The 25,515-nt window shown below is 36.5% G+C and overlaps 1 protein-coding gene and 1 long non-coding RNA gene across 3 annotated transcripts; one reads left to right on the top strand and one right to left on the bottom strand.

The window, feature by feature from the left end:
* The first annotated feature begins 6,424 nt into the window (after positions 1 to 6,424).
* On the top strand, positions 6,425 to 24,980 carry LOC136239069 (tyrosine-protein phosphatase non-receptor type 11-like). Its single transcript, XM_066029810.1, has 15 exons — positions 6,425 to 6,519; positions 9,943 to 9,993; positions 14,895 to 14,979; positions 17,784 to 17,850; positions 17,903 to 17,942; positions 18,078 to 18,197; positions 18,252 to 18,458; positions 18,512 to 18,613; positions 19,083 to 19,242; positions 20,940 to 20,967; positions 21,798 to 21,832; positions 23,833 to 23,911; positions 23,968 to 24,063; positions 24,115 to 24,233; positions 24,593 to 24,980. The coding sequence occupies exons 1-15, from the start codon at positions 6,437 to 6,439 to the stop codon at positions 24,839 to 24,841; spliced, it is 1,521 nt and encodes a 506-aa protein (XP_065885882.1). The 5' UTR covers positions 6,425 to 6,436; the 3' UTR covers positions 24,842 to 24,980.
* On the bottom strand, positions 7,260 to 8,966 carry LOC136239354 (uncharacterized). 2 transcript variants are annotated; one of them, XR_010693427.1, is made up of 6 exons: positions 8,573 to 8,966; positions 8,438 to 8,504; positions 8,205 to 8,388; positions 8,065 to 8,155; positions 7,903 to 8,008; positions 7,260 to 7,819 (listed from the first exon to the last, which is right to left on the bottom strand). It is a non-coding gene; the product is annotated as an uncharacterized lncRNA (long non-coding RNA). The 2 variants fall into 2 exon arrangements; XR_010693426.1 differs by having other exon boundaries at positions 7,263 to 7,819; positions 8,438 to 8,520.
* Positions 24,981 to 25,515: the final 535 nt, after the last annotated feature.

Below are 25,515 nucleotides of genomic sequence, written 5' to 3' on the forward strand. Positions count from 1 at the left end.
ATGCATTTACATTCAACTTGAGTCTTACATAATGTAAATTAAATTAAAATACAAAGACCACATAGTTATGTCCTGTGAAGTGTACATGTGGCCAGTATTCACAGGGGGAAGGTTGTCATATCCATGGGATCTGCCTATGTGACATGATTCTGTTTGCTTTCATGGCTTAGAGTTCAGGTAACCATATAGGTGGCTACTAAGACAGGTCCCGCTGCATACACTGTATAGTTGTAGTGCTCTCGGGGTATGGTCATGTCCTTGCTTGGAGATGCTCGATATTATGGCCCAAAAATGACTGGCTTAGATCATTTTATTTTTATATTTTAGTGCTTGAGAGCATCAAAGTGTCATGCTGAGAGCTAGCTCCAGCCATTGGAATACTGTCAAAGAGTATTCCTTCAATCCTTCAATAACTGTACACTCTTCTTTGGCCCCCTATGTTGTCATGAACAAGTCCAAGTTGCTGTGCTACTGTTTGATAAACTATATATCACTGGTTATGACAATTATCAGTCATCACTATATAGCAATAAATCAGTGATAATATTCTGTATCCTATCAAAGCTGCACAGTGGAATCTGAAACATACAACAAACATTCTGAAGGGTCTCTTGGGGTCTGGAGGCATTGCGGTTCAGCTGTATATAGACCCAATACATGGTGACATAATAGTAATACTCTATATGCTCAAACAGGATTAGGTGCACATTTCAATATTCAATGTAACACGACAAAATCAGTGTGTGTCAAATTTTAAGAGTCTACAATTCTTGATAATTATGTAGCAAAACCTCTATTAACAAGCACCAAATAATGGGCACCCTTTAATCATGTGTAATATTTCATGGTCACATCATAGTTGCATTGCCTAGGTAACCTCTGTGTGAACAGACAATCAATGAGTTGCTGTTGCCTTGCATTGAATACTGTACATGGAGTTGCATTCAAATAATGGTTCAAGCTTCTGTGTCTTAAAGTTGCCTCTCCACATATTTTTCTTTTGGTTTTAATTTAAAAATGTTAAACATATACATGCAGCCATACACTCTCCATATAAAGGCAAGTAACCATGTCTCAGTTCCAAGGTGATGTACTGTTATAATAATTAATTGGTTGCACTATATTAGGACTAAGAATATTTCCTCCTAGTAGTACAGGCATTTTACGAAGAATGTTGGGTCAACCTCACTAATTGCAACAAAAGTAAACTCAACAGATTTTGTTTCCTTATTATGTCCTCAATGACAGTAAAATAGTCCTAAGGAATCCTCGTGGGGAACAGTATGAAAATCGCTGAAATAAAAATACAATTTTTTTCTCCTTAATGCATGGTTAGACCTTTTATGGTGTTTATTGTCATATCTCAGCTAGGATACTACTTATATCAAAACTTCATCATATACTATTAAAACCTCTTGCAAAGACACATCATTTGGTACTAAAATTATCATCTTAAGACAAAGTAAACAGAAGTTACATATTCTGGATTCGCTTGATTTTCTATTCTTTATGCATGTTTTGCAACTGTAGCTATTCTAGAAATGCGTTTGCATGCATACAGTGTAGTATAGTGTGCATGAGAGCATTCAACTGGAAGGAGAAAGGACATAGGTGTCTCCATGATTTTTGGTGACTGGCTTCTGATTAAGACGACAAGAGCATAGATAAACTTTTGGTGAAGACCAAAAACAGAAAATATAACTGCCTACTGAGAATAACTGCCTCATCTAACTATATATTAATACCACTGATAAAGTACATAAAAATTTTTATTTATAGCTACATAGCTTGCTACACTGCTACTCTGAATACTGTGACTGCTTTATTAGAGTGATTGACTGCTTTATTAGAGTATCTCAATCTGAATGTGACCAGTTTCCAGAAACTTCAGAAACCTCCCTGGAGCTACCCACCCCTAAAGGATATATTATGGACATGTGAAATATCATGTCTACCAATGAGAATGATGAGGCCCAACAGTATAGTGCATAAACAAATGTACTGCATTTGTTCAATGGTTCGAATGGTGTATTATTCGAATGACATAAGCAAAGTTCGAATTTTGCACATGCACAACCTGGTTGTATTAGTGAGCAGAAGACTGTAAGAATCTGACTGCTCATCACGCCATGAATAATTTTCGCAATGGATAGTTATATGTACTTGAGACACTAGAAAGTAATGGAAGGTGGTTGTACTAGGTGTCTGAAAAGTTAATTAGCTAGCTAGCGCCACAAGTGACCATGCCCACTGCTAATTGCGAAGTACATGTACAGTTGGGACAAGCTGCAGAGGAAGAATATTCTTGAGTTGTGTACTACTATAAGGTCTTATAGCAGCAGCTACATCTTGTTTGTTTTCTCAACTGCTATTATCTTGTTAAAAACAGTGTTAACGCGAGAAATTCCATTTTCTAAATGGAGCCAAAACAACAACTAGCTATTGCTTAATGGATTAAGCTACAATACACTCAAAATTATGCCACCTACATAATATGTACCTAACTGTAGCTATAGCTACGTACAATATTCATCAAAGCTTCAAATGTTGCATTCAAACCTTCAAAGCATAAAATCGACATTCGTTTATGCACTACAACAGTGTATGGTAATGCTGATGAAAATATGAGAAGATTAGCTAACTAAAGCAAGACTTGAACCAGGGCAAATGCTGTTGATTGCAACATTTGGTGCCAAGGCCTGGGAATGAACCAAGGACCTTTAAGTAAAGGTAGCCAAGTCGATCATTCAGTGTTCCAGCTCACCCAAATATTATCAATTCTTCTTTAAGCAATGGAGTATATGTTGTGCCATCTGCAAGACTACTGTAGACACAGGAGTTCCATCTTCTACTCTAACAGCTAAGGGTAGTGCCAGGAGTGACATTGTTCGTACTATGTCTGGGAAAGTAATACATCAGGAGTGTCGCCACAAATACTGTAACCCACAAAAGACAGCAATCAAGTAGAGACAATGCCAAGCACAGATCTGCACTTTAGTCATCTGTTTCAAGACTAATTGTTTCTTTTGTGGTAGAACAGCTAGACTTGGGAGAAAAACACTCCGTTTGCTGCATAAGACTGCAAGAGGCCAAAGCTTGGATATCACAAGAGGGAAAAAAAATTCTTGGAAGTTGCAAGCTACCTTGAAGATAAAGATGATGAGCAAATCACAACCAACAATCGCATAAACCAAAAACTGGCAGATACTGATTTTGAAGCTTACGGCTATATGCACATGAAGACAAAACTTCAAGAACACTTTGGAGAGAGGATAGTTCAGACCAAGATTAATGGTAAGCCAGATGTAATTACTTTCAGTACAACAGCAAGAGTGGAGCAACAAGACTACTACAGTAAATGGTATAACAGGAGAAAACAAAACACCGTAAAGGAGAAGATGAGAAACTTGTACCGGCTGCTGCAAGGAAGACATCAAAGTTATTGAAACATCCCCATGAAGTTTACTTTCTCTGCAATGACCTGAAGTCACAAGAAGCTGACATAGAGTATACCTATGTACCAGATACTCGAAGAAAGCTGGTGTAAAAGTGGCTTCAATTGGACAAGCAATGATGCATACCACTTGGCAACCTGGGTCCTGCTAGCATCACTGCAGTTTGGGTTAGAAAGGCAGTTACATTATCACTTTGCATCACGATTCCTCATTCACTTCTTTCACCATCATGGGTTTTGCTGTTCCTACTAGGCCTGAGTCAAATATGCTCAAACGTTTGCCTAAAATGCTTTTAGGAATTTCCCAAACTTTTCACCTATTATGCTCTTCAGTGCTCCCATTATGCTTGCATTATGCTCTTACTTTAGCAACTTTTCTTACAATTATCTTAGAATATTTTAATCAGTGAATGCTCTATTAGAGTATTTCACTACAAAGTAACTGTTCTATTAGAGAGTATCAATCTAAGGAGCTATGTACAATGCATTTGAGTGCTGTATTACAGTTTGTAGTTTCTACTGACTACTCTATTAGGGAGTATCAATCTATTTTCAAGGAATTAAGTAAAGTTCCATAGTTTAAAATATCTACCTCATATGCTAGCATTGTGCTGGCATAGCGCTCCAGCCTATTATGCTTTTTAATACTGGAATATTTGACGCAGGCCTGGTTCCTACCAAGAAGTGCAACAGTTTGAGCATAATACTGCTCAACTCCATGGAACTGACATTCCCAACCTGGCAACAGAATTCGTCCAGTATGGAGCTGACAACATTAACCACAATGTCTGCACATTCTAACCACAATGTCTGCACATTGGATGGGCATAGCACCTTCCATGATATGGGCATGATTGCTGCTGTTACTCCTGAAACCGCCCAATCTCCAGAGCAAAGGCAGCCTCTCTCAACATTGCTATTGTTGGAAGAGTGCAGATATGCTTCCACAAGGAAGAAAGTCGAGGAATGTTGGTTGTGACCTACCAAAATAAAAGCTCAGAACTGCTATGAAATCTTGATGTCCTGTGGAAAACATCCGTCATGTTTGGATCTGCTTGGTCAGAGATGATGTGGTTTGTGCACCAGGGTCACCACCCAGGTAGGCACCTATTATTCCATAATATACATGAATTCTAGTGAAAGTTCTGAATAAATTGAATAAATGGCATTTACTGTAGTGATATATATGTAATACCATGGGCAAGAGTGCTTTGCCTGATATATATGCACAACCCCGAGGGCCGCAGGCCCAAGGGCGAGTACGTATATACAGGCAAAGCACGAGTGCCCATGGTATAACTAATATGTTCTACTTTAGCATGTAGACTCACCTAATTGGCAAAATCTTTAGTTGCTATACCCTTCTCTTATATAGGGAACCAAGTTAGCTGTGATTGTGGGATTAAATTTTGCCAAACAAACTGTGATTGTGGGGTTCAATATTAATACATCAAACAGTAGTTTGATTTTATTATTGCTAATATAGCAATTTTAAGAGACTAGTGTTAATTATGTTATTTTAATTGCTACATTTACAAAAGTAAAAAACAAACTACTGCTAATGTATTAAAATTGAATCCCACAATCACAGGTTGTTTGGCAGAATTCAATCCCACAATTGCAGCTTGTTTGATTCCCTATATAAGAGAATAACAGTAAAACATCAAAGAAATCTGAGGATTTCTGGATATAGTGTGCACGCCTATTAGGTATGCAATGTCTCAAGTTAACGAGATATACGCAGTGCGTATATCTTGTTAAGGCAGTGTGTAACGAGATATACGCACTGCCTTAACGGGATATACACACTGCGTATATCTTGTTAACATTTTGAGTCAGTGCGATATGTGATATATATGCACTTGCTTCCTTTGATCTGAGGTGTGAAAGTGGTACATATATATATATATATATAACCTGGAAATATATTTTAATATATTGTTAATTATATACTATTATAACTTGTCTATACATAGTCCCAGGATGATAATTTTAGCACAAAAAGATTTCTTTTTGCAAGAGCTTTTTAATTGGTATAAGTTTTGATACAAGTAGTACCCTAGCTGAGATATAACAATTAATAAACACCATAAAAGGTCTAACCGTTAAAGAGTGAAGATACTGTTCCCCCCATGAAGATTCCCTGGGATTTTTTTTTTCTGTCATTGAGGACATAATAACGAAACAAAATCTGTTGAGTTTGCTTTTGTGTGAAGTTGACTCACATAATGACTGCATGTACAGTTCTACTATAGGTAACTTATGGATTACCAAAGCTTCAAACCCTGGCACTACTTACAATGGTCTTCCATCATCACAATGCTATCTGTGAAGTGACTTATGCTGATTTAAAGGTAGTCAGATAACTTTTCCTTATTTTATATCACTCCTTTGGGTTGTTCAGCAGCCTTTACTTTCTGGGGTTTGCTTTTTTCAGAGTTTGGATGCTGGGGATACTGTATAACTAGCAGGAAAGTTTGGTAGGAGGAAGCTGGCAAACTTGCCCTTTGACAAGAAAAAGTTTAGCAAATTTGTCTATAGCTATTAAAGATTTGTATACAGCAAAAGATTTGGTATACAAATGCAAAGGTTAGTTTACTGATATACTGTGATTTGTATACAGCAAAAGATTGCTAAATTTGTCAAATTTTCTCCTACCAAACTTTTCTACTAGATAGCCATATGGTAGTCTGATGAAGTGAGTGAAGTGCGAACCAAGACATACGTACGTAGAAGATGTAAGTAACCTTGATAAGCTCAACACTGAAGAGTTGACATATGTGGTCTTTGTGTAGAGGTGATTTTTGTATGAAGGTGGTCACTTTGTAATCTTACAGAACTGGCCATTAACAAGGAGTACTTTACTCTAGAATACATGCCAGATCTGTTTTCCATTTCCACTGTTTCCAGTTGCCCCTCACCCTAAAGCTCTCACACGCTATGCCACGCCCATGTTCAGTAACGCCCATAACACGTACGTGCATGCGTGCAAGTTCGTTGTTCGCTGTTCGTTGGAAGTTCGCTGTTCACGATTCACTGAACTTTAGTACTGAGCTAGCGATGGATACTCCGATGGATCATATCAAAACTTGTGTAAGATATTCCGGATTTCCGAATGGGTTACGCCCGTTTCATATAGAATAACACCGTCTTTTAAACAAAGCGCCATAACTTTCGCGTACTCTGGTTGACAGACACGAAGTTTGGTTTATCGGACTCCTTGATGAAAGGTGATTCGATTCATGTGTAAGTTCTTTGTGTAGTAACGAAGGGGAAGCTACAAAGGAGCCTTGTACCGCGAAATTTACGTGTTCAGAATGCCCGTAAAAACACGTGTTTTTTAACATATCTTTGTAAACTAACCTGTTTAACAATTTGTACGGTCGGAGTCTTATTAAGCATCCTGATCATGATGCTATAATATTTGATTTTGACATAATTAATAAACCAACATCAAGTAGAAACCAACACAAAGTTGCTTTATACCATAAAGGAGATATTCAATCAATAAAAGATGATCTCATAACCTTTAGAAATGCTTTCCTGCTCAGTAACCCTCAGTCTAGATCTGTTGATCAGCTATGGCAAGAGTTTAAGCAAACAGTTCACAAGGCTGTTCTTGATCATGTTCCACACAAAGTAAATAAATCAAGTAATAGACTGCCATGGATAAATAGACAAATGAAAAAGGATATGAAAGTTCGAAAACGTTTGTACAACAAAGCTAAAAGAACCGCTTTACAATCTGATTGGGATGCTTATCGTAAATTAAAGAATTCTATAAATTTGAAAGTGAGAGCAGCACACAATAACTATTACAGCAGATTATTTAATAACTCCTTCAGTGGAAATCGTCGACAATTTTGGAAATACATCAGAGCCAAAAAACAAGATAAACATGATATTCCGACATTACTTATAGGTGACCAAACAATCCATCATGCAAAAGACAAAGCAAATGCTTTGAATAATCACTTTAAATCTGTGTTTACAAAGGAAAACTTGTTAACAATGCCTACTATGGATAGTAATACTGAAGTACCCAACATGACTGATATATCTATCTCACAATCTGGAATACATAAGTTACTTATAACACTTGATACAAATAAAGCTAGTGGTCCAGACCGTATATCCCCTTACATCTTGAAGCATTGCGCAGATGAAATAACACCAATATTACACATAATTTTCAATCATTCTCTGTCAACTAACTCATTGCCATCTGATTGGTTAAAAGCCAATATATGTCCAGTATTTAAGAAAGGTAACCACAGTAGTGTTAGTAATTATCGCCCCATATCTTTGACCTCTATTTGTGCAAAGGTTATGGAACACATTATATATCATTCCATCATCAACCATCTAAACGAAAACAACATATTAATTGAAAATCAACATGGGTTCAGATCTAATCATTCATGCATAACTCAACTAATTACTCTTACAGAAGACATATCCTTTGCTCTAGACCATCAGAAACAAATAGATATCATCCTATTGGATTTTTCTAAAGCATTCGATACAGTACCACACCAACGCTTAATGACCAAACTAAGATATTATGGAATTAATGGCAGTACTTATAACTGGATCCAAACTTGGCTTACCCAACGTACTCAGTGTGTTGTTTTAAATAGTGAATCCTCTAGTCCAGTGTCGGTAATGTCTGGGGTACCACAAGGCACAGTTCTTGGACCTCTAATGTTCTTATTGTATATAAATGACATAACTAAAGACATCAACTCACCACTCCGCCTGTTCGCTGATGATTGCTTGCTTTATAGAGTTATCAATAGTGTAGAAGACATCAACAGACTTCAAGAAGATTTAAATAAACTGTCAGAATGGGCCGATACTTGGCAACTTAAGTTCAATATTAGTAAATGTACAGTTATACGTTGCATGAGATCCTTATCACCACTCACTTACGACTACACACTTCACAGTCACATACTAGATATATCTGATCAACATATGTACCTAGGAGTCTTAATTCATAAATCACTGTCTTGGTCACCTCACATATCAAATGTTGTCAATAAAGCATCTAGAACACTCAATTTCTTAAAACGCAATCTAAACAAATGTTCTAAACAAGTTAAAGAATCAGCTTACCTAACAATGGTGAGACCACAACTAGAGTATGCATCTGCTGTCTGGGATCCCTACCACGTTGGAGATATTTCAGAGTTAGAGAAAGTACAACGAAGAGCAGCGCGCTGGGTGTTGAATGACTATGGCAGATTCAGTTCAGTTTCTCTAATGTTGGATCAGCTGAAATGGCCTACATTACAAATTCGTCGGAAATTATCTAGGTTACAAATATTGCATAAGATACACTACCAACAGTTATCACTCCAAATTCCTCATTATTACTTACCAAAAACACGACCAACAAGACAATACCACCATCTTCACTATATTTTACCTACCTCATCCACCACGGCATACCAAAACAGCTATTTCTCAAGAACAATAAACGAGTGGAACGTACTACCAACTGACACAATTGAAATTGCAGATACTGATCTATTTACAGCTAGACTCCAATCATATTATTGTACCTAATGTATTTGTTTATGTGATTCCTGAGCACACCAGCAGGGCTGACTGCTCAGTAAACAATAATAATAATAATAATAATAATAATAATCCTTCGCTGCGTAGAATGATACCAAATTTAGCGAATTTGGTGGAGGATAACAACTTGTAAATTGGGATTTTCCCGCCGAGATGATTAAATTTTCCAATAGGTTAATGTATGGAGCGCGTATTATGTCGTCATCAGCAGTAAATAACTGTCGCTATGGCGACATTTTCCCATTTGTACGGTCGGAATTGGCTAGAGAAATTCAAGGGCTTTCTTTTATTATATGGTGTCCTGTAGAGATTTTGTGAGTTAAAGTTTATAAATTAGTGTTTTTGTATGTAGTGTAAAATACATGTATTTTGCATTGGACAATAAATGACAAGGAATGATGAGATTTTATGATCAGCCTGTTTTACCAAGTTGAGGCTTCAAAAAAGATATTAAACAGATATTAGATTTATTTAATGCATAATTCTTAATTTTTAAGGGTTTAATCCAGTGTTTTGAAAACTTTTAATGTTGACCACCTGAAAACACTTGATTTGACAAATCCCATACATATGTTTTTGTATTGTATTATTGTATTAATGCTTTACAGTGACCAGCACTGAAGGTCTGCAGCAACATGTGCTACAGCCTTAGGATTACCTAACCTAATTTCAAGGACTTAGACTTAGTGACTTATAGCTGAAAAGGTGTAACAGAAAAGGGGCCAAAGTAAGGAAAAAAATCCCTCCAGCCCCAGGAATCGAACTGCAGGTCACCCAATGTCTAGTCGGGGCCACACTCAGTCTCCTCCAGGAGGGATGGACTTTCTTCCTTAATCCTAAAGTATTTATTGTATTAATGCTTTACAGTGACCAGCACTGAAGGTCTGCAGCAACCTTTTGATATGTACTCCGATGGATACGACAGAAAATATCACCTCAGAAACTCCAATGCAAAGGTTAGTTTACTGATATATATACTGTGAATGTCAATCAGTTATGTGTGAACTTTATACTTCATACCTTGCCTTTATCCATCCTGAAGCCTTCACCTTGCCAATTTGACCATAAGGCCCCTATTCGGTGATTATTAGTTTCTCATCCAGCCTTTCTAATTATTATGATGCGGGCGGGAGGGTATTACCATTATACTATTATTTTATAATATTAACACACTGATGTACAGACCTTGTCCAAATTGTCTTTTTTTCTTACTACACTGAAACATTTCCTTCACTACTTTTCGTGATCGCCAACTGTTTTTCTACAGTCAACTGAAAGCCTGCTTTGATGAAGTCGATAGAGCACGATTGCAACTGGCACTGCAGCAATTTGCTAAGGAAAACAACAGTTCTCCTGGTGATATATAGCGCATTGTAGCGTTCATCAACAAAAATTATAACAGTTTGGTATCACGTGTTCTTCTGAGCATGCGCAGAGTAAATAATGGCTTACCATGCGGTAGCTTAAGAAGGATGCGGGCGGTGGATGAGAAACTAATAATCACCAAATAGGGGCCTAACTTTCGCTCCCGCTGTCTTAGTCGTAGTATTATTTCGGCAGTGCAGTCTTTTTGACTCTCTTCTTTACCTTTTTGCCTTGGGGGCGAGGGGAGGGGTTTGGACCAATGTTTATTCTAGGGTTGTTAGGGGGGAACTGCCCCCCTAAAATCTCAGACTCACCCCCTAAAATTGTAAGTGACTACTATATTATATACTTAGGTTTAGCAATGACACACTAAACTTATCAAAAATGCTCTGAGATTATGTCTGAGAGTGGTTCATATGTAAAATTTTCCCAGGTTAAAAATTGCAAATGCAAACCTTAAAGTGCTCTCAGTACATATTATAGTGATGGCTACTTGATATCTGAGAGCCCAAGTATAGAAAAAAAGCATGCTTAACTATCAAAATTGTCCTTAAATTCCATCTCAAAAAGTGTATATAATTTTGTAAAATTTCTACTTTCAAAATGACATGCAGAGCCATCCCAACCACCCCCCAGATATAATATCAGAAAGCCTGATATTAAAGAAAACTTCTTGTTTTGCCATAACTATGAAAATGCCCTAGTATTTAATTTCAAACACTCTAAGTTTTAAATTATTTCTTGGAAGATATCTGCATCATTATGTTATCACTATCATCACTACCGTGCATTCATGCATCAAGCTCTATCACTGGCTTCACAAAAATCAGCACTCATGAGCCTTAAATGCCTAACCTGATTGGCAGCTATTTCAACTGCTTTATATAGTTGTGAACTTGGACAACTATGTAACAGACTTTTGTTCCTGAATTCCCCTCCCCAAAGGAGAAATCCTAGAATAAACACTGGTTTGGACTACGTGAATCTTGGGACTATGTGAGTCTTGGGATTACGGCTTAAATCTACTGGCTTTTACAAATCGATCCCCCTACCATTGTGGGATGTTCATTGTAGTATCCCATCGCTAGATCCACAATGAAACTGGAGGCATGATTGTTGTCTTCACAGAATTTCGTTTTTAGTATCTCACGAGCTACAAAATTTATTTTTAAAAGTTTGTGTTCCACACAAAGGACCGGATTAGACTTGCTACTTAGCCAGATCATAGCCAGAGTTATTATAGTTAAAAAGTATGCATAGCAATAAACAAAATATGCTGGGTGCCCAGCACAAGGTTACTTTTTTGAAAAAAAAAAACAAAAAAAAAAGACAGACAGACAAATAAATAGCCACAAATTTTCGATTTCAAACTGCCCTACCACCCTAGTTTTTGTCGATAATTAACAATTGTTGTAGCTGCAGAAGTGCTGAAAATGGCTAGAAAGCACGATACAATTCTTTAATGCTGCAGAAAATTTTAACGCTTGTCACCCAGATGGTGAGAAGTCTCAGATCTTTTCTAAACTATCAGCATAGACAGACTATGCACCCAACTGTATTGAAACACTATGAGGAAGAATTAGCTTCTCTTGTCCTTGGCAAAAGATGTCCCTGGACGTTTGGTATCAGTGGTTGTCAATTATTATTTCATCCACAGTTTCCACATCTTGCTATAATCTATTCACTAATCTTCACTAGATCACCCTACATCACCATTACATTGCAAAACAAATCAAAAAAACCACAAAATTCTTCATTTTCAATTTGAGCTGGGTTGAGCTTCTTGTGAGCTGCTGGTATGCAGAATCACAGAAACACCAATACTACCAAATGTTTTGGACCATCATTTATCATCATTCTAAACAACTGACCAGTGTGGCACCAGATGTACTGGAAAGGACTTTAGCACCATTGAGAGAAAATCATTGACGCACAAAAATTTTGACGCTCTTCACCCAAATGGTGAGAAGTCTCAGATCCTTTCCAGACTAAAATGTATCCAACCTTATCACATCGCTATGAGGAAGAGTTGGCTTTTCTTGTCTTGAACCCCTTTCATATGCATGGTCACTTTAAACCACATTCAACCAGGGTTAATGCATTCATATGATCACCAGGTTGAACCTCAAAGTCATAACCGAGTTCAACCCTATAAAGCAGTAGGGTTGAACTCGGGTTTAGCTCAGTTTATGGCTTCAAAAGTGAGTTGCGGTTTTTAATGAATATATAAAATGCACAGAAGACAATTATCATTCAATGAATACCATCATGTGATGATTGCTTGTGAACAGAAACTGGGTTGAACTTGGGTTGAATATGGGTTATTCAACCTGGGTTGAACCCACTTTTGGGTGGCCATGTGAAAAGGGTGTTGATTGGTAGGGCAGTTTGAATTCAAAAATTCATGGTTTTTTTTCTGATTTTTGAAAGAAAGCAACCCTGTGCCAGGAATTACTGTACGTACATTTGAACTACAATAACTCTAGATAATATCTAGCTAAATAGAAAGTTTTATCTGGTCCTTTGTGTGGAGTACAAAATTTTAAAAATAAATTTTGCATCTTGCAAAATAATAAAGTTGATATTTCAGTGAAAACAACAATTTTACCTCCGGGTTCATGGTGGATCTAGCAATGGGATACTGCAATGAACATCCCACAGTGGTAGGGGGGTTGATTTGTAAAAGTTGATTTTTTTTCAGATTGCGGACTCTATCTGCACACTGGGGCCTTCCATCAGCCTTCTTTCCATGGATGCTGAACAGCTTAGTTTTCCAGATGAGAAGGCTGCTGCCACTGCTATTTTGTGATCATGTCTCCATGCAGTCATATAGTTTCATTTTCTCAGCAAGATCTGCATGCCACATGTACTTGATGACCCGTTTGCATCATTTAGTATTTGTGACCTGATCTTGGAAAACCTACCTTTTTGGCACATGGGTCAATTTTCTGTTTTATAGCTTAAATTAGGTACTAGGTGCTCATCTATCTTGTGTTAAAATTTCAGCTTAATATCTTTAAGCATTCCTGAGATATGGCCGATTTTCTGTCCTGTACATTACAAACTAACTTTTATGGTAATGTATTGAGTTATGTGGGTGATTAAGGGTGACAAATGGTGACAAATCACTTTGTTTACTAATAATTCCATTCTTACCATCTAAAATACTTTAAAAGACATTTCTGATAGTTTAATGAAGTATTCTTGGTATTTTTCTGCAATTAAATGGCATGTATCATTGTCTAAGACTAAGTTTTAGCTATTCCAGCACCTGAACAAATCACCCAATTTGTAAGTTACTTGTTGTCCCACGCATGTGAAATTACTACATGGTCTGATATAATCATCCATATCTCCTAGGAAAAAGAAGCTATGGGTATGAAACTTTACAGCAAGAAGGTTTAATAGTTGCTTTACCCAAATGTGCAAAAAAATTAATTTAAAAAATATTGTTGAAATTTTCATTTGAGTTTTCCCAAAAAGTTAGCTTGTGCCCAAAAGGTAGGTTTTCCAAGATCCGGTCACATTTGGTGTCAAGCTCGTTTGAGTTCTAGGATATCCAGCTTTCTGGTACAAGCAGTGGCTATTCCTCAAGTCTGTCTCGATTTGGCCATACTTGGCCAGAATTCTTTATTTGACTACGTCTGTGGCTAGGAGCTCTTTATTTCCTCTCTCTACTTTGTGCACTTGTCTCTCAACTATTGATAGCTTTGGTAACCATCCGGGTTAGGCTGCTCTCATGGCCCAATAAGAATTTGTCACAATGATGCTCTATAGTCAACATTATACTGTGCTCTGTCACAAGGTCATCCAGGTGTATATAAAGAACAGTGAGCTTCATAATGATGATGATGGGCTATGTCCTGGTGATGTTTTTCATCTTAACTTCCAACATGGTCATCCAACTTATTTTGATATCTCCATACCAGCACTACTTAGCCTGCTTTTATAGCTAGCAATCAAGGAAACTGACTGTTTTATTTGAATATGTGCAGAGTGTTCTATTAGGATTATATGAAAGATATCACATTTTTTGGATAAATTGACACAGTACATAAGTTTCACAAAGTAGTCAGGTTAACGGCTGATCAAATGTAGCCTCTGATATAACTATACTGTATGCAAGGTCAAAATAACTCGGATGGTTATATTGGCAATTTCTTCGCTTTTATGAGGAACAGCTTAGTGATGCTTAAAGTGCTGAAGTAATTATATGAAGTCATTTGATGTCCATTTGTCATAATTTTGACTTGACTCACATACTTAATGAACTTATCATAGGCTAGCTGAAAACTCTGCTGGTGAACCATGGAGTAGGTTCTTTCAAAACATCAAAGCAATTCCTTGTTTATTAATTTTATATGTTATTCATGAATGACCACAAACATGCTGTCCTGTTAACATTGTAAGGTTCACTTATTTGCCACCTTAAAAGCATTTACAGTTAAGTTTTTGTAGTTTTATATACTGTCAGGAAGTGTGTGTATTATAGGAAGCCATCAAGAAAGCAGCATGATAGACAGTATGACACTACAAAGAAAAATCCTATTGGAGGAGCACAGTTTTACCATATGCAGGTATGTAAAGTTATGATTTGTATGGCACCCACCATTACAGTATTAATTAATTAAAACCCATTGACGGCTAAATTCTTAGGGAACTACTGGCTGAATTGTGGAATCACGTAATAATACTGTCCAATACACAGAACTATTTATTAACCATAAATCTAAATACTCGCTATAAACTAAGGAGGTCGACTATGTTGTTTTTGTGTACAAAACAGTAACCGCAACAAACAAACAACGGAATCCCAATTAACTATTTACAAAGGTGTCTTACACTCCAAAGAACTATTCTACACTACTTATGGTGTGACACACCCATTCCACAGCTGGTTTTGCTGTTGTGCATGCATTATTCACATGTGTCCATCATACCATGTTTAGGATAAAGCAACTTTACCTGTCTCCATTGATATATAGCACTTTCTTTGTTATCAAATAATACTTTTCAACTTGAAGAATGATTTATAAGTTGCCTACTATGGAGATTACATTTTGCACTATTGCATAACAAACGTGCACTAGTTTGGGAAGGATCAGGTTACCCTAGAGACGAGACCTCTATGGGCATGTCCACTTCAGTACTAGTGCATCTGCTATGAAATACATTTTACAAGTTATAGTGAGGCAAAGGTTTATTCTGTGGGTGACTTACGATGCCATATCATCATATGGCAGCAGTAGCTGTTAATGGGTTAATGTCATTAACAAGGATGGTATTTGTAGTTGTGTAGAAAAACAAACATGCATATATACATACACACACATTTTCGGAAAACAATTTCAGTATGCACCCACAGTGTACCTGGATTAAAACCTAAATTTTATACATGGTTGATCAATTACTTGTTTAGCAAGGGACAGTATTAATGGAATGGGTGCCTGGTTTTTAGAAGTAGCACAACATCAACTTGCTCTATGGTGATTAGGCTTGTGCCAATTATGTGGACATGATATCAAATGCATAATAGGCTAGTAAAAGCATGCTAACATAATAGGTAAATTTTTAAAATTAAAATGTGCTAGACGAGTACCAAAAGTACAGCAAAACATAAGCATACTGCTCATTAATATTACTGCTTTCACTATTGTTTTTACTGTTTCTTGGCTGATTATTTTACACTTCACGGAAATATGGTTCAAGATAGTCTAATAGGGCAATCACTCACTGTAATACTGATAATATACTCTAATAAAACAGTCAGCTAACCATTATATTGAAAGCACAGATTTGAGCATAATGAACATGATTTTTGGACTAGGCTAATATCAAAGCACAATTAGCTGAAGCCTAATGACATTTTTCAATAGTAGCAGTGCCATTGTTAGGCACCAGTCTATTATGCTGGTACAATTTATAGCATAATAAGTGCTTTGAAGCGTAAGTATAATGCCAGCATAATAGGAAAAATAGCGATGCTAAACTATATGAACCTTACCTGTGAAATGCACTGGTTCACTGTATAAATATCAATCTATTCCAATACAATCATACCCTAGGATAGTAGTGTATAGTAGAGACCACAAAGGAGTAGGCGTGGCCCACGAATTAACATCGCCCAAAAACAGCCTCAATTTTCCCAGACGACGATGAGGCAGTATTGGTTAGGTAAAACTAAGCCCAAACAAGTTTTCAGATCGACCCGAAACACTTTCAACAAGTTGCTACGGAATTTTAAAAATAATGTATTTAACGGAATTTTCTACTGACTGAGTAAGTAACTGACTGACTGACTGATGCCTTCAGACAAGCATAACTCGATAACGGCTAAGGCTACGGGCTTGATTTTTTTCAGTGTTCGACATCGCTTCATCCTGAGAGGTGCCTTTTGGCATACCGAAGTACGTACAATGCATTCTTCATGGACTTTCCAGTGTCCTCCTTTGTGCCCCATTCATCTTTGCTGACAGCAAAAAGTGTCAATTTTGTGGTAGCATGTGATGGCTTCCTCTCGTAATGAAAATTGTCTGTATTGCTCATAGTGGCTACTTTGATTGCAGAGGTTTTTTAAAAACAGTTTTTGATTCATACTACTGTGTAACAGGTTGAACATAGCCAACAACGAAGTATAATGGATACTTCACTTTTCAAATGATAATTTATATAACTGGGGAGTGCGGCACCAACCCTTTCTTTCGGTATGCGTTGGTTGCAGAGATGCTTTTCAAACAGCTCTTGATTCGTACTGCTGTGTAACGGGTTTAACATAGCTGACAACAAAGCATAATGGATACTTCACTTTTCAGATGATATCACTGGCGTCATTTCAAATGCAGTATGTATTACCAATCATAATAATATTATTTACAAAAAAAAGTTAACAAACAAGTATTTCAAAAAATTTGGAATTTATAACTAGAGTAGGGACCATAGCACATCGATAAAAAGCACTGAAACAAGCTGGAGTAGTGCACAATATTAAATCACAGTAAAACAATAAGAAGTGTTATATCCCTACTGTGCATTTCCATTGTGGCATTTTGGAGCACAGTAGGGATATAACACTTCTTATTGCTTACTGTGATTTAATATTGTGCACTACTCCAGCTTGTTTCAGTGCTTTTTATCGATGTGCTATGGTCTCTACTCTAGTTATAAATTCCAAATTTTTTGAAATGCTTGTAGTTAGTAACTCCAATAGAGCAATATTAGACATAATCATTAGAGAATATTACACTTGCCACAAAGCTACCAAATAGATGAAAGATTCATTTGCAACCTTTGCTTAGCGATTGTCTTTTGGGGATCTCTACTATACAGTACATACTACTATATTGTACAAATCTTTTACCTTTATTGACTTTATGTTATATAGAGTGATGAATTTAGTCCTCACAAGAAGTGCAAGCGTGCTACTATTTCAAGCACAGTTGATAACCTTGGTACCACTGTCATTTACCATTTACTGTACATTATGTTTTGTTTGATATACAGGTGATAAGTATGGTATAAAGATTCGTCCTGATATACTGAGGTAATATGTGCACACCCAACACTTCTACATATAAGGTGCACTGGGCATGCGCACTATATCAATGTGTTAAACCTGACTAGCTAAACAATTTGTAATGATGCTATGTTAGAATGTAGATTATATATCGCATTGTAGATATTTTCATGACTGCAATGAAAAAGAGGCAGAAAAACTGCTAACAGATTTTAAGGAACACGGTAACTTTCTGTGGAGACGCAGCCAAAAAAGTGCTGATACTTACACACTATCAGTTCTGTAAGTCAATCATCACTGAGGTCTTACAATAGTATTTCTGTGTAAATGTTACAGATGTAATGGTGAAGTTATGCATCTTGAAATGAAGCATGTCGGATCTTCTTATAGTCTGGGTGATGGTATCATTTCAAAGCAGTTTGAATCACCATATGAAGTAATGAAGTTTCATTTAATTAACAGTAGTTGTGGTATGCTGAAGAAGAGAGCTCTAGTTGTTGGTCTGGTAAAGCCACTTGTTAATGCAAACAGCATCAAAGCCATGTATGGCATATACATTAAATGCTGTGATTAATGATGTTCATATTGGAACACAGGTGGTACCATGACAATCCCCCTGAGATGCTACTGAAAGGGAAAGGTAGCTTTCTGGTTAGCCCATCGTATAAATCTCCTGGTGATCACCTGTTGTGGATAAGGTAAGTCTCTTGTATTTTACAGGTAAAAGTGATATCATTACAGTAGAGATCACAATGATTTAAAAGGAGTTTCTTTTTAAAAATCAACTAATAACTGTCTATTGAACTGTTTGATTTAATAGTATTATATAAGCCTCAAGGCAGGGGTGGTGGAGTAGGCCAAAGATTGAGGGAGCTAACTTTGACAATTAATGAATGCAATTTGAAGCATACAACAGATATGTTGTTATATCGTGGGGATCTGGGGGGAGAGGGCTTGCCCCCAGAAAAATTTTCATAGTTTAAAAGCCCAGAGGGCCTCATTTTGGCAGCAAGGTTGAAACTTTAGCATACCATCACAACTGTATGAAGCTCATATGAGCTACTGCATGTGATTCATCTTTGTGATCACTGAATACATAAAAAACAAATATATATATTATATTCCACAATATTCACACTATGTGAGGTTGGAATTTATCATTACAAGGTTTGGAGATAAAACGATCAAGTGCAAAGAGATACACAGTGAAGGAAAACAATTTGATATTGGAGATGGAAAGAAGTTTAACAGCGTTGAAGACCTCATTAATTATTACAAGAAGAATTCACTTACAGTTAGCGGAGGAGCAAGGATTCTCCTTGACAAGGTCATTTGATTGCATATAAGTACTGTAAAATGAGTTACCGCTAATGTGCTGTAGTAACTTTCTCACAAAAATGTGTTAATTGACCAGAAACCAGTCTCACAATACCTTCATGGCACCTTGGTAGTATTGGTCAGTATAACTAAACCCAACAGTGTCTTCATTTTGATCCAAATACTCAGCTCCAATAAGTTACTACAAGTTTTTTTTCATTCAATGGAATTCTCTACTGCCTTTATGTGACCTGTTCTGTTCTATGTTGCAATTTTCAAGTTATTCCCATAAGTTGTTTACCTGTAGCTGTGACAAAGTTGATCTATTTTACATAATCATGAGCACACTGAGTCCTTGGTGTTTATTTTCAGTATAGTCGCTGTACAAATCAATTTCCTATTGTCTAGCACTATAATTCCAAAATTGCTCACCACAATAGGCTGAAACATTGGTGATCCATTCCTTGAACACTAGAGATGAGCTGAGAAAATAAAATAAATTGGAAGTTGTGCAAAATGTTTCTAAGACGATCACATTTGATACATATTACGAACGTTACAGCAAGTAACACGCTTTGTTGTCTTTCCAGTTTATAATCATAATAATAATCAAACGCACCCTGCATGCATTCTTCCCCAAAGGCATCTAGAAAAATATTTGATGCCTACATTTTCCAGCAAGATTAGCCATTACATACTTCCAAACAGTTGAGAAGCCAGCTGCTTGCAGTACTCTGCATTACTGACATGATCATGTATCCAAGCCATTGGATGATTTGTATTGTTCATACTATAATATATCGTAGCTGTAGCTGGCTGTCCATCCCTGCCACTTCTGTCCAGTTCTTGGGTCCAACTTGTAAGACTTTCAGGTACACCATACCTAACAATGTGGTGGATATCTACTTTGTCTATACCCACATCCTGAGTGCAGCAGTGCCATTCCTGGGATTATGTGGCTAACATTAAGTTTGTTTATGGGGGCTTAGAATTTCTTCTTTTTTTGTATACGTTGTCAAAATAACTACAAAACACAAATACTGTAGTCAATCACCTTACAATATGCACATAAAAATACATTAAGTTTAACTTAAGTTTACTATAAATATTAAATAGCCATAATTTTCGTTTACATTAGTCTACAGTATTGGAATTTGGCTTAAAATGTTCACCACGGATTGGCAAATTAACCAAGGTATATGGTTTTAGCCCTGTAGTCACTTACGCATAATACATATGAAGGCAGTTTTATTGAGGAAATGACGACGATTTTGTTTATGTCTATACCATATCATAACATGACACAAACATATCTTTGGGGCTACAGAAATGAAACAAAGACTTTCAAACGCTCCATGAGCAGGTGAATAAGACAGTGTATAGTTTTAATTGGTTTGAGTTTTGTTTCTCTGAGTAATGGCTTGCATGATTTTTCTTTGTAGCATGCATAATTTTGTGATTTTGTTTACTTGTACAAACTATAGGTGGGTTTTGTTAAGACGGTCACAAATTTAGTGTGTGGCCTGCCAAACCTAGCAGGCAGCTCCCCTGCAAAAGTGGTGCAATGTGGAGAACAGACAATAAAGCTATATATGTATAATTATGTGAAATTGCATTTTCTTTCCATACACTTGGTGTGGTGCACCAGCTTTCTTGGCTGCACAACTCTCTACTGAGTGCCCTGATAATAGTACTGTGCTCATGTAGGAAGTTGAATGCAGCACTACTGATATTGGTAAGTTGATATTACTGTCTTATAATTTGTGCAAACTTTTAAATAAAATGTGACTGAATTTTGGAAAGATGTTCCAAATCGCACATTAGAAGTTTCGAGATAAACAGTTTTTAAAGAATTCAAGTCAGCATAACTCGCCAAAGATAGCAAACATGCGTATGAAATTTCCACAAGAGATGCATCAATCTATTACCTATCAGACCATTTCCAGTACTTGTAGATGCTTGTAGAGTTTTCCGCCGAATAAGATAGAAAATCTGAGCAGTTGGACGAGCAAACTAATATTACAAGTGCTCACAAAGGGAAGTGAGGGGGGATAGTGGGAGGGGTGGTAGAATGGGCAAGAGATAGACTTCAAAATGGAGGCAGACCACGATAGAAGTCCAGATTCATAGACTTCAAAATGGAGGCATACCACTATAGAAGTCCAGACACGAGATCACAGGGCTGTGCTGGCTTCTTAGTGGCTAATTTGCAGCAAAATCCACAGAAAAACCGTTTGGCCAACATTATCAGGCCATCCACAAATAAACCACTGATTTTTGCTAAGCCAGGTCCTACACAAGGCCTGAAACCGCCATTCAAGCTCTCCACATCACCCAAAAAAGATGTCTGTTAAAAACCAAAGCCTTGATTAGTTTGATTAATACTGAGGGTCAAAACTAGTAGTACGATAGTGTAGCTATCCACTGGTGGTGTTAGTTTGATTTTGCCTGATGTGCGATTTGGAATGGTTTTGGTCACAAACGATGTTTTGCTTTTAAATAAAATTTAGTTTTGCCAACTTTTTTCACATTATGAATATAATTTTTTTGTGTGCTTTTGTGCAGGTGATGAAATACCTACTCCACTTTACGCCACGGAAGTAAGTTGATAAATGAAATTTCTCTCCTGATTTTCAGTTTGCCTTATAAGAATTCTAACAGAATTCGTGTAAACTTCAAAAGGAATGAAAATAACAGCGCATATCCAAAAATGCTCTAACTGTAGCTTGGCCAATCTGTTCGACTGAACAATAGAAGTGAAGGAGTGATTACAAGGATTTCATTACCCCTATATTCTATCTGTTTCACCCCATAGTCAGCATGTTATGTTGTTATTTCATATACACTATTGAATCTGTGTATACATTATTGGTAAATAAATAAGTGGTACCACGGACAAAGCAGCAACACTTTTGCCCATACCTATGGAGTATAACAGTCCTGGATAGGATGCGGCAATTATGCCAACATAATTTTGGGAATAATAGGTATCTGTGGAATCAGGAATTATACTGGAATTATCAAGCAATTATATACATACCATAATTTGTTTTGTTGTTGTAGAAAATACAGTAAAGTTTAACAGCAAGAAAATTAGCAATTTGTGCAATTCTGTTGAAAATGATTGACATACTTTAATATAACTATGATAAAATAGTCATACTAATTTTACTGTCTCATAGAGAAGTCAGATAGAATGAAGAGGCACAATTATACAATGAAAAACTCTAAAATAGTAACCATCTTAAAGAATAGATAACTGAAGCATCCTGTCTGATATAGCTCAAATATCAGTGTAAACATCCTGCTATGGTAAAGAAATTTCAGAGAGAGTCTGATAACATACTAGTTAGTGCAGTTTCTAGCTACTGTCAAAGAAATGGCTTCATTAGTGCGACAATATCTAGGACTAGGCATGAGACTACAATGCTCAAAAAATTGACCATTGTGCTTTTGAGCAGTACTTTAAAATCACCTATTATACTTTTGATTTATGCTCAAAATTATGCCACCATCTTTGGCCAATAATGTCAGTCGGTTGCAATATTTTGTGTTTTTCAGTCCCACTCCTCCTATAAACATAATCATGACTGGATCTGTGAAAAGGGGTCTTATAGCCTTTTCAAAATCTCACATTTGACTCTTCATGCTGTTAGCATATCACTTTCACGTTACCTCCAGCAATAGTGGTATGTTAGATGTGTATGACCAAATTTAAGGGTGGTATCATATTCAAAAGCTAAGTTATGGGTTGCTGGGTACATACGATTGGAAAGGCTATAAGACCCCTTTACATGTTTTATTAAGGCTTTACAGAAAAAGGTCTGAAGGTCTGTAGGACGCCTGGTCCTACAGCCTGTTTAAAGTTGTTTCATAAAGTATGTGTGAAAAGGCGGAGAAAGAAGAAAAATCCATGACCGAACCTGCAGCCATCCAATTTATGCTCGAGCACTTACAGGAATCTGTCAGGCTTTCTCCTTGTCACAGATCCGATGGCAAGGTCTCATTCTGATAATCCCTCCTCCTGAGCTGAGCAAGCCCCTTCCCCACTTACATGTTCATGCCTATTCTAATGCAAACAGCATTTGCATAATCTTAAGTCAGCAACCAACTACAGTAATAGTGGCTGTATAAATTGTACCTTCTATGTAAATTGTAGAACAAGAAATCAAGAAATGATAATAAGAAATCACTGCTATTCATAAGAATTGAATTTGGTGTTTGTTCAGTATTTTATCAAAAGTCAACACTTCCATCACAGCTTTACCAGAGCACAACTCGGATTAGCTTAAAAGTGCAGTCACAATGGTGCAACCACAATGATATGCATTAATGGTAGCTATTTGTATGTAACTCATTTACAACCGCATAGATTATGTATTGTTAATGTAGGTTTAAATTGTTTATTTTTTGTTAAAGATTTTTGCTTAGGTTCCTTGGCTTGTGGTATATAAGCACCTTGTACAGGCTTTGCCTCCAGTGTTTGCCTTCCAGTACCTAACTGGTAAAAAGCAGATAAAAACAAAAGTGTGCTTTCTACATATAGACTGTGGTATATATTTCGCATACAAAGTAATCATTGTGTAAACTATATCGATAGGCTGATACTGTTGATGGACCTGTTCAAATTGACTGGGACTACATGTGGAACGTTAGACTGGTCACATCTGGCAACCGAGGTACCAAAACTTTGTCATTCTATTATTTTCATTATGTGACATAATGTGTGGTGTAGATTCTAAGAAAAATGGAGTAATTCAAGTAATCAGCAACAATGGGCAATACTCTCTTAATCTTGATGGAAGAATAGTGAGAAAGGATTATAAGCAAAGTTAGATATTGACACGTATGCTGCCATGTGATATACTGAACACCATTGCAGGTTTGTTTCGATTATACAGAGCAATTGTGAGTTTACAAGTAGTAATATGCTTGGAAAGTGATTATTACAAGGGAGAATATATCAAATGGAATATCAATGAAAAAAGCATTGGATTTTATGTAAGCTGGAGAACTGTACTTAAGTAAGCCTCTGTAAAATATACTAGCAAAACGAAAAGTATAATAGGCATCAAATGTTTTTAATAGAGCAGATACTATAGTAAAAGACATGAAAAAACAATTGAACACTCAAATTCAATGTTTTGTACTCTAATAGAGCATTCATTAATTCAATTATTAATGAGCTGATAAAACTTACATAAACATTGGAGCATAGTATACTGTTGATACAGTATATATATTATATAGTAAGTGAAATTTCCATTGTGGGGAAAATTTTGAATGAGGCCTGTTAGTTATTGTGCATGTGCCTGCTCAGTATTATTGCACTCAGTAATGTTCACATTTCCTCTTTACAGCATGGAAAACCCGTCTCACCACCAAGCAGTGAAATGTGTGTAAGTTGGAATCTAATGGCTCCATCAAGTGATTTTCCATCATATTCAAGCATGAAAGTGTTACGCGCTTGGACAACACAACTTGATCCTGCCCATCCACAGAGCTATTTCCTAAACTTTGTTAAGTCCACAGCAACCATCACCTACACACCTACACTGGTACAAGATTATGACAGTGCGATTTCTTTGATGGTTGAAAAAGCCAATTGACAAAGATTAAGTTGGGTAGTAACTGTTTCTATTAAGAACTACATAGGTATAGTTTTATATTGTATTACCCAAAATTGCTGTATACTTACTACTGTGCTATTTGTAAGGAAGTTAAAAACCATAAAACTGTATGAAATGGTAGTGGTGATTAGTACAGAGAAGTCCAACATACACATCAGAGTTTACTCCAATTATTAGTATATATGTACAAGTCATGCAGTGCATGGTGACTATAACACTAAATACTACTGACACTACAATGCTTAACTATGTATACATGCACTTAGAGCTGTGATGACCAAATGTACATAACTGATTATTTCATGGTTCCCTATAACCGATTGATTAACCGATTAATTGGCTTAATGATTATTTATACAATTTTCAATGTAATTTTGTACATTAACAGCGTTTTCTTAATCAAATGTGCTGTTTGACATAAGAAGTAAGGGGAAAGAGTGGCTTTGTGTTGTGTATATAATTCTTTACAAACAATAAACAGCTTCCTTGCTCACTTTAGTGCACTCTTTATGACCAAAACTGTAAACAATTATGTGGTCTTGTGATCCAATTGTATAATTGGTTGTTGCATACATAGCCCGATTATCAACAATAACCAATTGATTAACTGATTATTGCATAACCGATTCACAGCCCTACATGTAATAGTAGTA

This window comes from Dysidea avara, chromosome 11 (genome assembly GCF_963678975.1).
Source record: "Dysidea avara chromosome 11, odDysAvar1.4, whole genome shotgun sequence".
Classification (NCBI taxonomy): Eukaryota; Metazoa; Porifera; class Demospongiae; order Dictyoceratida; family Dysideidae; genus Dysidea; species Dysidea avara.

What these genes read in the sequence shown, in the direction of transcription:
- LOC136239069 (XM_066029810.1), top strand. Translation starts at nt 6,437, where the DNA reads ATGCGTGCAAGTTCGTTGTTCGCTGTTCGTTGGAAGTTCGCTGTTCAC. An exon ending in ACTTACACACTATCAGTTCT is followed by an intron (nt 18,198 to 18,251) that starts GTAAGTCAATCA and finishes TAAATGTTACAG; the next exon opens with ATGTAATGGTGAAGTTATGC. An exon ending in GATCACCTGTTGTGGATAAG is followed by an intron (nt 18,614 to 19,082) that starts GTAAGTCTCTTG and finishes TATCATTACAAG; the next exon opens with GTTTGGAGATAAAACGATCA.